Here is a 14131-nt window from a genome sequence, read left to right as displayed (position 1 = left end):
ACAAATTATTTCTGCTTTCAGATACTGCAGTACAGACCTCAAAAAGTACACCACTGCAAAATATTTAGACTGTATTTTAAAGATGGTTCACATATTTACGATATGCTGCAGGCGCACCCTTTACACAGGCAACAGGCAGGACCTGAGGGGGCTCGGCCTGAGAGGGGGCTCAGCCAGAGGGGGGGCGGGGCTTACAGGATCTTGGCGCAGACGATGCACCTCCAGTGGCCGCGGGACACTGAGACGCGGCAGCGGCAGCAGACGCGCTGGCTGCACTCGTCACACGGCTCGCCGCGGTCAAATATCAGGCCCAGGGTCCTCTGGCAGTGCGGGCACTGCCGCTCTCCCGGCTCAGGGGGGCGCCGCAGACCCTTACTTCTCATGTCCAACAGCTCGTTCTTCAGCTTCCTGCAGAGGGGCCAGGGAGGCAGGAAAGAACTGTACTTAGACTGAAAAGTGTAGCACATACAGTACTTACACAGAACTACACATATATATGCATGCATGCTTACATGCACACAAGCACACACATACATACATAAATCATGTGCATGGACACACGCATGCACACACATTCATACATACTTAACACACGCATATGCATGGACATATGCACATGAATGTACATACATACAGATGTGCATGGACAGACCCAAACTCCACAAATGTACCTTATCCTTTTCTCCTCCAGTTTCCGCAGCTTCTCGTCCTTTTGAAGGACGGCCATGATCGTCTCCCTCTCGTGTTCCAGCAGAAAGGAGAGGTTGAGATCCTCTGTAGTTTTAGCCATTTCCCCACTCATTCACCTGCTCAAACTCCAGCCGTCGCAGAGAGGCAGTTCAGAGTGGGAAAGACAGGGGGCGCTGTTGTGTGCAGAGACTTGTTTAGGTGTGACTTACACCTACATGGCTCTAGATTTCTGAGGACATTACAGTGCTCTGTCGGGCTGTCTGTGTTTGACACATCTGATTATGTGGCCCACTGTTTGGGCAGGAAATACCGTACTCCGGGTTGTTTGGTCAACCAGTTTTCCACCTGTTCACAGTGAGTCTCAACATTGTCATCTGTCTCTGGAGGCCATAGGTTCTTTAGGGAATGTCTCCACTCAGTGAGTCATTCTGTACAAACACAAAAAAACTGCATAATTATCAACAATGTACTACACAATCTACCACGAAGAGGAAACTGTGCTGCTGAAAATGGTGCATCAGATTTAAATGTGTTCTCTCACCAGAAACTGAATAAAGTTAATTCATCAAATACATAAACATGCCAATGTTAAGTCATAATTTAGACTATCAATTCAAATCCAATTTTACTATCGAAAGATAATGTTCATACCTGGCCATAACAGTTAATGAAGAGAGATGGGGTATTACATGACTTTTAAATGATTTTTCTTGCACGCTTATAACAATGTATATCCTTTTAAATTATGACTTTTAAGATCACACAAAGCTAAAATCGCTTGGATCCATCCACCCAACCAATTAGATTTTCGGTGAAGAGTGTTTTGAATACTACATTGTAAATGCCAGCCACAGCCTTCCTGCTGTTTGAAAAATGAATGTTAATCAGCTCATAAGGGTATGACATTTGAATGGGCTGACATGCTCACTGTCTGCACGGAAAACAGGACCTTCTGCTGGGGTAAAAACCTCCGTTCCTGTTGGTGACTGTACATCCAAAAGTCTTTTTTTCTTGCACTGCAACACTCTTAAGTGATGAGAGAAGCACAAAAGGACCGGCGCAGTCTGTAAGGCAGCTGACTCCCTCCATCCATCCATTATCTAACCTGCTCATTCCTGGTCAGTGTCAGAGGGCTGCTGGAGCCTATCCCAGCATGCATTGGGCAAGAGGCTAGAGTACACCCTGGACAGGTTGCCAATCCATCCCAGGGCACACACGCCATTCACTCACACCTACAGCGTATGAGTAATTTAGAGTCTCCAATTAGCCGAGACTGCATGTATTTGGACTGTGAGAGGAACCCCACGAGGAGAAGTGAACATGCAATTTTCCAGCCGGGATTCAAACCCGGAGTCTTCTTGCTGTTAGGTGACAGTGTTATTCACTGAACCCCTGTGCCACCTGGCAGGAAGGAAAAAGGTGGATGAACTACCTGATGTCCTTCAGAAGATAAAGGACAAACACACGGGGATGGGGACTGCTCCACACGAAGGCCAACACCACCTTTCTTGTGTCTGGCGCAACTGCATTGATGAGTGATAATGACTTTTTTAAATGCATTTCTGTTTTGCTCATTCATATTTCAGGCCACATTCATAACCCCTCGCAGAAAACTGGTGTGAAAGCATGCGCAGAATACTGATTCTGGTCACCAATGGGCACGCTCTGCTTTAGCACTGCATTCAGTTACTAAGCACACTGTGAGAGTGTCTCTAAAAGTGTTTCTGAGCTCCACTCTGCATGTTCATTAATCTTCTGCTCCCATATTTATTATTTCATCTATTTTTTTCTCCCACTTCTTTTATTGTACAATCCCTTTGTATAGCCTAAATGAACGCTAATTAAAAGGTGCAGACAGATATTCATTTTACAGTAAATTATGCACTCAGTGCCTTTAACCATGACATTTTATTGCAATCAGCACACAGCGGGGTTGTTTTGCATAACATCAGTCTTCAGACAACATAAGTACTTGAACAAGAAGTCAATTAATTTATTTGTACTACATTCAAGAGAGTGGTTTATATCTACTTTTATATCTTTATATAAAAGTAGATATAATTTTTATGTAAAGATATAAAAGTTTTATCTTTATAACTTTATATTTACTGTATATCTACTTACTGTATGCAACAACCGAACAACAATCGCCATAGTTGGGTCTCTTGTACCGATGTTTTACAGCTGTTTCCCAGCAGGGTGAAAATAACACAACGCACAATGATAAAAGCGATAAGAACAAAGCCAGAATAACTACTGAGAAAAAATAACTGGGAAAAAATAGGCCACTGCACATGTACAGCACTGTAATGTTTTCCAGTGGCCACTGGCAAATCACAGTGTTTCCTCATTAAGTATACTCTCAGTACACGATGGTTTATAAGACCTGGCTAACTCCGGTCTTGCGATTTAACACTGTTGGGTTACTGTCTTTGGTTTTAAGACTTCAAGATGTGGACAAACCAGCTACCAACAACAGTTTCATGGCGTAACACTCATCTTGACTGTAGGCACCAATGTGTGTACACAGCTAGGAGGTTCATGTTTAATTGTGTCAATGTCCTGAGCAGTCTGGCGTGTTTTTATAGAGTGACTCATAAGAACGCGAATGAAACATGATACTCATTAAACCTTGCCGGATTTGCGGTGTGTCAGCTGGAAACGCATAGCCTACTAATTAAACGAAAGTGTATGTACCTAAGAAACACAAACTGACGTCACAAGCAAAAGCCAAACAACATTAAAAACAACTTATATGGATATTGTGCTTAGAAGTCAAACAATAACTGTGAAATTATAAAACATTAAAGATTGTGTACTATCTATTCTTTATTTCCACATTTTTGACCCATCAGCTACTCTTAAAAAATAGGTCATTTTCACATTAACTGACGAGGAAATATACAAACTTTAAAGACAGCTTCAGTTACCCAAAATTCTACTTTTCACTGGGTTCTTAAGAAGCATACAAAATAATGAACAGCCATGAATAAAAAACAACAAAGATTCCGTTAAAACAACGTCAATAAACACCGTTAGGCCTACTACGGGAAGACACAAAAAACCAAGGACCTATCACGCTAACCATTTTTTCTTACCCGACTGTTTTGCCGCTGAACTGACTGCAGCTCTGTTTCACAGATACACTTCCTGTACAGATCCCTCAAGCCATAACACACTTGTCTTCTATGACTCGCATGATGGCGTGTGACAAGACTACTGGAACACAACCCAAATGAGTGTCTGTGTCCAGCCCAGAGACCTCCCATCCGCAGTAGTTCTGTCCTGCCCACTGGTGACGGGAAATACTTAATACTCAAGGTGTGCAAACACAGGCGTAGCTCCAGAGAGCGTTTCGGTACACTCCATGTGCAGTCAACTAAAGAGCAGCAGACCAAACCAGTTCAACGGGACGGCTGGAACATCATAAAAGTCCATAGAGACTATTTGTGTCGTAGAGGCAAGCTTAGCCGCTAAAAACGCTCATCCATCTAGATCTAATGCTGGAGATATTAATACAGTCAAGGACATAACAGTTATTAATATGACTATTTGGTCTTGGTAATCAAATAATTCAACTTAAGGAAATCGAGGTGTGTTTGTGTGGGTATAAGAAACTCCAGGTCATTATTATTATTATTATTATTATTATTATTATTATTATTATTATTATTATTATTATTATTATTATACTAGCCTACGAGCCTACAATAAATATACTCTCTTTAAAACAACTAAATACATTTCAGTGGGCTGAGAACAGATGCACATCTCGAAACACGTCAGGAAGAACAATGCCTTCTTGCTACAGATTACAGAACAGCTGGAGGGTTTCCTTTTGTGGGCGGAATCCGTATCGAATCCGGCAGCAGGCCAGGCTTAATGACGAGAGGCAGATATTGACGACAGTACTTCTGTAGGATGTGAGAGTGAATGGGGGATTGACAGTCATTAACGGCAGTACAGTCTTTCAACTAAAAATTAGGAGTTAGCTGTAAATCGAGGGTGATGCAGTTGATCACCCTTAAGCAATGAAAATATATAGCTATATATTAAAAAATATGCTAGGATACATAATACATTTCATTCTATGGAGGTACACCAAATATTTTTGCAATACATTTCACTTGGCTATATTTCTTTTTTGCTAAATAATTCATTTGTCTGGTTCTATTCAGATATATCCCACAGACCAAAGCCGCAGTAACTGGCATAATGTACAATATATTTTTTATCTATTATTTAACATGTTCAAAAATAAAAAAATGACAATTTATTGTTATTAGCATTTTTAAGAAACTTTATTTCAGAATTGATCATTGCTTTTATTGATATCATTAGAATGTATACTTAAATGGTGAAAATATCATGAGAACAGCCTTGTCACAAAAAACGATAAACCAAGAATGCCATTTTATTGGATCTGCATATACAGAAAATTATATATTTTTCCTATATATAGGGCAGAATGCAATTTCCAGTGAAACTGCAGGTGACTAAATGACTAAGGCAAACAGGCATTCGTATTCTATTTATAGGATTAACATGCATTTAGTCCACTCTCTCTCTCTGAGTAGAAGTGCTCTCCAGGAAGAAGGGGAAGTAACAATCGATGAGTTTCTTCAAAGCAATTTTCAATATTTGCCATCAGTCATGCCCATGGAGGCAAAGACATGTGAAACTGAACACACCATAGGACATTTTAATGATCGTAAGCCTGAAGACAACTTGATGATGACAACAATAGGGGACCACAGAAACGGTTATTTGCACTGGGAAATATATAGTTGCATTTCAGCAGGTGTAATTTTCACATTTACTCCTACAATTCAGCCTACAAGATAAACTTGCTTAAGGAAGCTTGCCCATTATCATAGGTTAAAATGCAACTTTCTTATAATGCAGGCATCACGTTTGATTGGACATACAAATCATTTTACTTTCACTAGGATTTTCCTTTAAGCGCTCATTTTAATTGTATTAAGTGAGAAACAAATTACTGTAGCAACTCAAATCAGACAATCAATAATTTCGTTTGCAAGCACTACATCCTCAAACTCCCCCTTGCAACTACAGTGCTATAGCACTTAACATTACATTGTAGGTTCATGAAATAACTACTACTATTGGTTGTGACGCTTATAACTTTTTCTTCTTCTATTATTGCTCTTTGCCTAAACCTTGATGTATGCACTTTTGTAAGCTGCTCTGGATAAAAGACCCTGCTGAATGCTTAATTATCAATTCAATGTATCATAAGCAATATACTGGGACACAAAGTAAAAAAATTAATAAATAAAAACTTAATGCCTTTATTCAAAATTTGAAAGATTAGGCTACATTCTGAATATTTTAAGTTTACCAATTTGCATTTTTGATGTAATTATGCCTCTGAAGAACATTTATTTGAGAAGCCATGTCTGCCCTACTTCATAGCACACATGACTGAATGGTAATATATGCAAATGTGAATGTCACACAGTCATATCCTAATGAGCACCTACCTCCCACAACTCAACTCAACTCACCCCACTGATGGCAAATTAACCAACTAAGGAGTCAACGCTGGCTGCCATAGTTAAGTTCAGCTCACTGAAAATTCATGAACTGCGAGCTGAGAATTATTTCTATATTTTCTAGTTTCTTGTGTTTCCCCCAATTTCTACTGCCTTTAACATAATTATGCAATAATAATATATAATAATAAATATGTTAAATTTGTAAATTTTAATTCTGGATAGACGTTATTTTGTCTTTCAAATAATCATTTGAAAAAAAATCTAAACACTGACAAAAATGTCTATACTGCACAATTACTCTAATAAGAATACATGTAAGCACATTTTGGCTTAAATAAACTTAAATAAAGTAACATCGACAATTTTGCTGCCAAAGCTTACAATACTTAGGATTACTTGTTTAAAACAATCAGTGCAATTATGTTGTTGTAATGACATTAGAGGAACATGAGTGGCATTCCCAATTGGGAATGTGCTCATTCAGATAAAACATTATTTTCTGTGCCTGTAGAACCCATCCACTGGATGCTACTTAAACTTAAACTTTTGATAATCATACTCAACATGTTGCTGCAGTAACGTGATGTATAAAAATAAATAGGTTTAGAAATACTGATGTTGGATCTTAGACTATATAGGTATTGGGGAATCATTCTACGGGGCAACACCTAAGGACACGTGATGCAACAAAGGCTTTACAGGTGACCTAAAGACAGGTTATATGACATATGAATGTATTTCTGATTGCCAAAAATGACTACTGCGCAACAAATAATTACTGGTCGCCCAGAGGTGAAGTTTCCAAAAGCCACATGATGTGCGAAAAATATTCTGATTTGCTTTAGTTACACAAGAAAACATCAGCAACGTGGAGCAGATTATCTGATTATTCCAGTATACTGTAACCTATCATATGCAGGCAGACTTCCTCTGTATAAGTGCTGCATAAGGTTAAAATCAGTGAATGCACACAGGCCAGATCCCTTGAGGAATTAAGAGACTCCAGGTCATGAGCACAATGCCCAGTTATTAAATAAACAAAGAGAGCTGCGCCCCCCTTCCCCTTTATCAGCAGCGTGCTTGCAGAGGGCCTTAGGTGTGGCGCTGCAAAGGTGCCCTCCTTCAGTACACAGTCGGAAATCCCCACATTACTCTGCCCTTTCCTCGGCAAACACACTCCCCGCGTGCCTGTCATTTTAACCTCAGCCTTGAGATGAAGTGAGGCACTAAAAAAAAGCCTGGCCATGCAAGGAAAGCACAAGGCATGCTATATGACTCTGAAAAGATATATGTTTCCGTCCTGTCTCATTTCATTTAGTGTTCTTTCACTGGGATTTTACAGATAGCTATGCTACCAAATGAACTGATGAATGGATCATTTTCATGTTATAATACCCCTCCAGCCCCTCGCGTCCCTTTCAATCGGAATTGCAACCTGTTTTATGTACTTACCAGCCACTAAAAATACATTGGCCCACTAGCTGCCCACTAGAAGCCTGCTGTTGGTACAGCTGGAACACCTACATTACTTTACATTATATTGAATTAGCAGATCCTGTTATCCAGGAGTGTAGGAGAAACATAAGTGCATTCAGCTGACTAATATGAGCGATGCTCTAAAACAGCTCTTAAATGGCTTGATGCATATCTGGATGGAAGAACTGTATTTGTTGCCCTCATGGATTCTATACTCAAAAAGGCTGATATTAATCTTGGGTTCCACAGGGATCTATTCTAGGCCAGTGATTGTTCTCTTTATATATGATTGGGAAAATCATTAGTAAAAAATTGTTTATTTCCATTGCTATGCTGATGAAACCGTTTGCTGTGTTACATAATAATGAAATCTGAAATGATTCTTAGAAAATAATCTGAGAGATTACTCTCTAGATGTTTTAGAATCTTCTTAAATTGAACCAGAAAAAGACTGCGGTCCTTAACACTAGATCTAAGCCTCTGAGCCAGAGAATGGCAAATGAATTCTAGTGTGAACACAAACAGGAAGTGAAGAATCTAGGTGTACTGGTTGGATGCTAACTTTCACCCCTTATCTTCTTTAAAATAAGATATGTAATCACTATGGCCTCCATTTGAGAAACATTATCAAAGTAAGGACTTTCAAATAATAATTTCAAAGTTTACATCTAGGAGCATAAAATGAGAAAGCTTCCCCACCAGTTTTCAAGTTTAATTTTGGCACCTTGAGCAAATTGATATGGGAGGATTTTTTGTATGGGCTATATCTGACATAAAATGTAAAAATGTATGAAGGAGCTAGACATATGAATGCTTTAAAAACAAGTAAAATAATCTGAATTAATTCATTCTAAAAGGTGTGGCAAGAACCCACATAATATTCTCTCTAGTCCCAGTTAAAATTGCAGCACTGTTTTTACAAATTGTTATCTATCAATAGCTTTCTTTGGCAACCCAGAAAAAGGAGCATTATACAGTATAATCTTCATGCCAAACTCACTGCCATTACATGGAGAGAGAAGGAGAGTTGCTCGCCTACAGTTACTCCTTGGCTCCTTGCATTTTAAAAGTTGTGAGTGAGTTCTCTTATAGCATCTAGTTGAGAGTGATCTTGAAATAGAGAGGACTTGGAGGGAACATTAAACACCTCAGTCTTAGCCAGGTCGAGTTTATGATTTATCACAAGATGTCCTTCAAGCAAGCTGGGACACAAAGTGATAACTGAGTCTCAAATGGAGAAAAAGAGATGAAAAACTGAGAATCAATAGCACAGAAATTGCATGGGAACCCAAGGGAGGAGAAGACACACCCACGATTATATGTGAAGGGAAAAGAGTAGCCATTTCAGGAAACCCTAAAGAACCATTCAGAGACATAGGATTTAGTCCACTTAAGAGCAGTACCTCAGATCCTGAGTGTAGTCAAGGTAGAGGGGTGGAGCATGTGGTCTGTGGTGTCAAAACATAAACGTTCAGTGGGATTATCACTGAAGAGCGGGAAGATACTCTGACTAAAGTGCTTCAGTGATGAAGAGAAGGGTAGTCTTAATGGAGACATCAGCCTCTAAGCCAGATGGAAGGGGATGAGAAGGTTATTTTGTGGCAGGAAGAGTTGATTGCTGCATGTTACAGGGTTTTGGAGAGAAAGGAGAATAAGGCAAATTGACCAATAATTCTGGACAGCAGAAGGGCCCAGTCTGTTTCCTAAACAGGGCCGTCACTTGGCCCTCCTTGAAGGCACACTGCTTGTAGACATATTGAGTTGATCGTGGAAGGGATGAGTGGGACTACGCTGGGTGAGATGATCTGGAGAAGAGGTGAGTGAATGAGCCCTAGGGAACAGATGGTTGGGTGACATGATGGCAGCAGTTTAGATCAATTGACCTCTCTGGGGAGATCATTAGGAAAGCGGCGGTAGGTGAGAAGTGAAGTGTGGGTGGGCAGAATGGGATGGTTGAATGACGGAAGGGCTGTTCGATCCTGAAAGAGCTGTGGATGTTGTTCATATTCTTTCTGAGATGCTCCACAAAGTCATCGGCAGCGAGAATGGGGGGAGAAGAGGAGGAGGGTTAAGAAGTAAAGAGAAGATGCGAAACAGTTTGAACGAGTTCAATAGCGGCAGCCACTACAGCGCTCTGGTAGCAGACAGTGCACAGTCAAGATGGGGATCAGCTGTTAAGAACAAAATATCTGGCTAATGGACCTGCTGCTAGCACACTGCTGTAGTGCTGATTTGCAAAACGCTGGCAAGCTGACAGCTGGCAATAACATCGGTCTGATAGGTGCTTGTTTGCTGCGTTATGTCACCGCTATGCCAAATGTCTTATAATCACATTACTTTTCAGGAGAAAGGTAACTGAGCTCCACTGTACAATTGTACAGCCTGACCTGAATTTGCCTTGGGTGGTAGCAACCTGTAATAACCTGTGAAAAAGTATACAGGACCTACCATGACAACATTCTAGTTCTAGGATTACATGGTGCGTATGGATAACACAACATGAAAATACACATATTAAAATGTATATAGAATTTGTATTTCTGACCACAGCTTTCCTTGCTAAACCAGCATAAACTTCATGAAAGAAAAATGGAGACTAAGGAAAGCTAAAAAAGTTATTATACTGGTCACTGCTGTATAACGTGGTATGCGTATTTGAAGATGATCGAACATGATTTATACAAAATGTTTTTTCACCTTGCAGCAGTGATGGGAAACTGGCTCAATATACTACAATGTTACTGCTTTGCCAGTTCTAACGGCACCATTGGGACTGCACAGGAATTATGTTTCGTCGTATAAATGGTTGAGTGTGCACGTAAAAATTTAAGAGTAATGTGAAAATAAAATATATCTGTGCCTCGAGGGACTCACCTATGCTCAGACTGAATAACTAGCCAAGCTAGCTGAATAACGCTATGCTATGTCAATACAGGGCAACCAGTGACTCTGTATTGAAAAAACCAACATTAAAAAAGGAGGTATGGTGTGACTTCATTGGGCAGAAATCAAATTAGCTACCTAGTAAGCTGTCTTAGTTGGTTTTTGACAATGGAAATGTGATGGAAGGTTCAATGGCATGCTGAGTTGCCAAATATAAATAGTGTTAAGATTGGATTAGGAAAAGTGAAGAATCAACTGAATGCTACATTTCCATTTGACTATTAGACCTCTACCATGGCCCATTAAGAGCAGGACATTTCCATTTTGTTTGGCTCTATTAATGTCCCATACTGGAAATATCCTCCCTCGCTACAAATACAGAAACCAAGAGGCAAGAGGGTGTGTGGAGATACGGGGTAAATATTGGAACAAGGTCAGAGATGGCACCCGGGAAACAGGGATGTATAAAGTACTTACAAGAATATAATGATGCTAAGAGGAAAGACAGAACAGCTGCTAATCAGTACACAATGGAAATAATGGCACAGTAATTATATCTTGAAGTCAATTGCAACAAAACAGTATGATCAGCAGCACAATAATGTTGCATATCATAAGAATCCACAGTGAGTCAAATCCAAATGGAAATGGACAGCAGCAATAAGCGCAGGATTACACAGAGGAGGAGCCATCTGCTCGTAGGTCCAGTGTAGTTTGATAGGCATAATAATTTAAATAATAAAACAGGTTGGGCAAATCTCGCAAACTGATTGGTTAATATAGTACAATTAAGCAATAGCTCACTCCAGGTCGTGATTAATGCACAGCTTTAGGGGTGTTGTGGAATGTTGAGCTGTACAAACACAATATACTGTATCACGGCCCGGAGTGAGTTACTGCTTTTATAAAATGGTTACCAAATGTGATAATATGAATAGATATTATAGACACAATCCAATTAAAATGGTTTTATTAACAATTTCATCACAAGAATAATTAATATTTCCTGGGTGTCAGCACATAGTGCCAGGCAGTTGCTGTAAACTCTCTTTTGTTCTGCCAAGTTAGCTAGGAAGCAAGCTAGCATTAGTGAACTAACAAGAGTTTATGCCTTATTGGTGTTTATTTGTTTGTTCCCATTGATTGTGCAACCACTGAAAAACTGTCCAACATCAATGGGATCACGTTGTGTAGGTCTACTCATTTTGTCAGGTGGAGGGGGCACATTGTTTGGCATGGCGAGGATGTTGCCCCACCTCCTCCGGTCCCCGAGGTTTGTTTGCCAGTAGCTCTGGAGAGAGCTCTCGCACTTGTGCCAGCTAATGGACATTTGGACATAACCTCTCTCTTGCCTCAAGACCTGTATCAGATAGTCTCAAATGTTCTCATTTTGTGACTGATGGTGATCATTACATGTAGCGGTTTTTTATTTTGACTTGAATGACTGCTTAGCCGTAGAGTGATAATTGAACTAGAACTGTAAAAAGCAGTAAATGTCACAGCCGTGGTATACGGTTATTATACCACACCTATTATCCAATCAGATTGCAAGATTTGCCCTTTCCATTTTCTGATAACCGTATACCAATTCAACTACGCCATACAGCATGGCTCGCAACAATCTCTGACACTTTCCTGTACTATGTGCCATTTGTCTTTAGAATCAAAATTTGGCAGGCCAAATGGCTAATAAAATAGCTGCTTATCGACAGAACAACAAGAATGTCTTCATTATTCACTCTTTCTTTGGCTGAACTATCTAGCTCATTTGAACTATTTTGAAGAAGATTAATCACTGCAATTTATGCCAGGATCAAACTCTGAATGATTTTCCAAGAGGATGGAGATCAATGGTGAGGGAAGAGATGTTTTTGGCCCAAACAAACAACATCAATATGTCAGTATTGAGCTGTAGTGAGCTGTAGATTCTGCTGTAGGAACCGTAAAACATTGCTCTCCTATTGGCTCATTGCAGGGCTAGGACCTTTCATCTATACTACTACACATGCGTTTCAGATTCTGAGACTCTTCCATGAGGAGAACAGTAGTGGAAAACCACAAAAAAAGACTTGTGATAATGTACACTTTGTATTTCAGGTCTGCAGTTAAAGTAACTACTTTCCATTCCCCACTGCTTGCAGCCTGGCTGTTAATATTAATGGAAAATTATATTTCAGTTGACGCACTTTATATTAATAATATGATATGTCACATTAAATCCAAGATTACATTAATTCACATAGGCCTACTCTATTGATAGTGTAATTACATGATACAGATACAGGAGTAATTATTGGTTCCATTTCATGAGAGTACCAAGTAGAACCAGTTAACTGTGATGACTACTGTTTCATTGCTCTTTTGAACAGAGCGAGCACCCACTTATACCACTGACCTAGTGTCTTCTAAAAAGAAGAATCTGTTCTACACACAGTACATCAAGCAGAGAGAGAAAAGAGAAAGAGAGAGAGAGAGAGAGAGAGAGAGATGTAGGTCACCCTCTACTTTTCCTATGGAGTATGCCCTACTGAAAGAAAATATATAATTGAATTTGTTGAAATCAAAAAGGCTGTTCACTCCGTATACCCAGTGGTACATCCCAATGCATCATGTTCTGTGCATTTGGTTTATTTAATAAATGAGAGGAAATGCAAAAGAATTTGCCCCCTTTCTGATTTTCTCAATTATTGCATATTTATCATACTGAATGGTATCAGATTTTTATACAAAATGTAATATTAGAGAAAAGTCAACCGAGTAAACACAAAACACATACTTTTTAAATATCATTCAAAATATTCACGAAAAAAGCCATACCACCCATGTGGAAAACTTTAAAAAAAAACTTTAGCAGCAATAACTGCCACCACACATTTCCTATGATTTTACAGCAGTCTCTTTAGGAGGAATTTTACCCCATTCTTTGCAGAACTGCTTAAATGCAGGAAAACTGGTAGGTTTTTGAGCATGAGCTCGTTTTAGGTCCTGCCATATCATCCTATTTGGGATCAAGTCATAACTTTGACTAGGCCACTCCAAAACTTTTATTTTCTTTTCAGCCATTCAGATGTAGACTGCTTTCGTGTTTTGAATCACTGTCTTGCTGCTACCCCAATTAAGCTTCAACTTCAGCCAAAGTCATGCTATTCAGGTTTAACTACTGCCTCTCACTCCTCGCATTTGTTTATGCTGGAAATGAACTACCATCCTCTAAGTCATGGGTGGAGAATCCCATTCCTTGAAGGCAACATCCACATCTGTTACTTAATTATTAATCTGCCCCAATCATTAAGTCATCTAAAATTTTAATGGCATCTATTGCTAAGTATGAACAGCTGACGCCTGTTCTTGTGGGCCAAAATACAGTTTTAACTTTTGAAATTTCCACTGCCATTGGTGTATAAAGCTGTTCGGCCAGGTTAGCTGGTGAAGACAGAAGTTAGCATGGAATCCAGAAACAGATACAGCCCCCCTGGACTGAGGCTCCCCAATCCTGCCACAGGTAGCCCAACCTTACGCCCCTGCCTGCTTTGTTTAACTCCAAGTCCACAGTTATGATTTTA

At 39.7% G+C, this 14131-nt stretch overlaps 1 protein-coding gene across 3 annotated transcripts in view; it reads right to left on the bottom strand.

Annotated features, from left to right (window-relative positions):
- Window positions 1–14131, bottom strand: part of LOC135250611 (synaptotagmin-like protein 5) — a 43422-nt gene that overhangs the window by 17611 nt on the left and 11680 nt on the right. Inside the window, exons 1-3 of one of the 3 annotated variants that reach the window (XM_064327112.1) lie at window positions 3789–3993; window positions 672–1118; window positions 196–408 (exon numbers count right to left, since the gene is read on the bottom strand). In XM_064327112.1, coding sequence (XP_064183182.1) covers window positions 196–408; window positions 672–802 — 344 coding nt within the window. In that variant the 5' untranslated portion in view covers window positions 803–1118; window positions 3789–3993. Of the gene's footprint in view, window positions 1–195; window positions 409–671; window positions 1119–3788; window positions 3994–14131 lie in introns of those variants that run through there. The other 2 variants (XM_064327114.1, XM_064327113.1) reach the window with 2 other exon arrangements.

The sequence above is a fragment of the Anguilla rostrata genome, chromosome 3 (assembly GCF_018555375.3).
Source record: "Anguilla rostrata isolate EN2019 chromosome 3, ASM1855537v3, whole genome shotgun sequence".
NCBI classification, from domain to species: domain Eukaryota; kingdom Metazoa; phylum Chordata; class Actinopteri; order Anguilliformes; family Anguillidae; genus Anguilla; species Anguilla rostrata.
The sequence above is the reverse complement of the archived record's forward strand: the minus strand, read 5'-3'. Positions and strand labels throughout refer to the sequence as shown.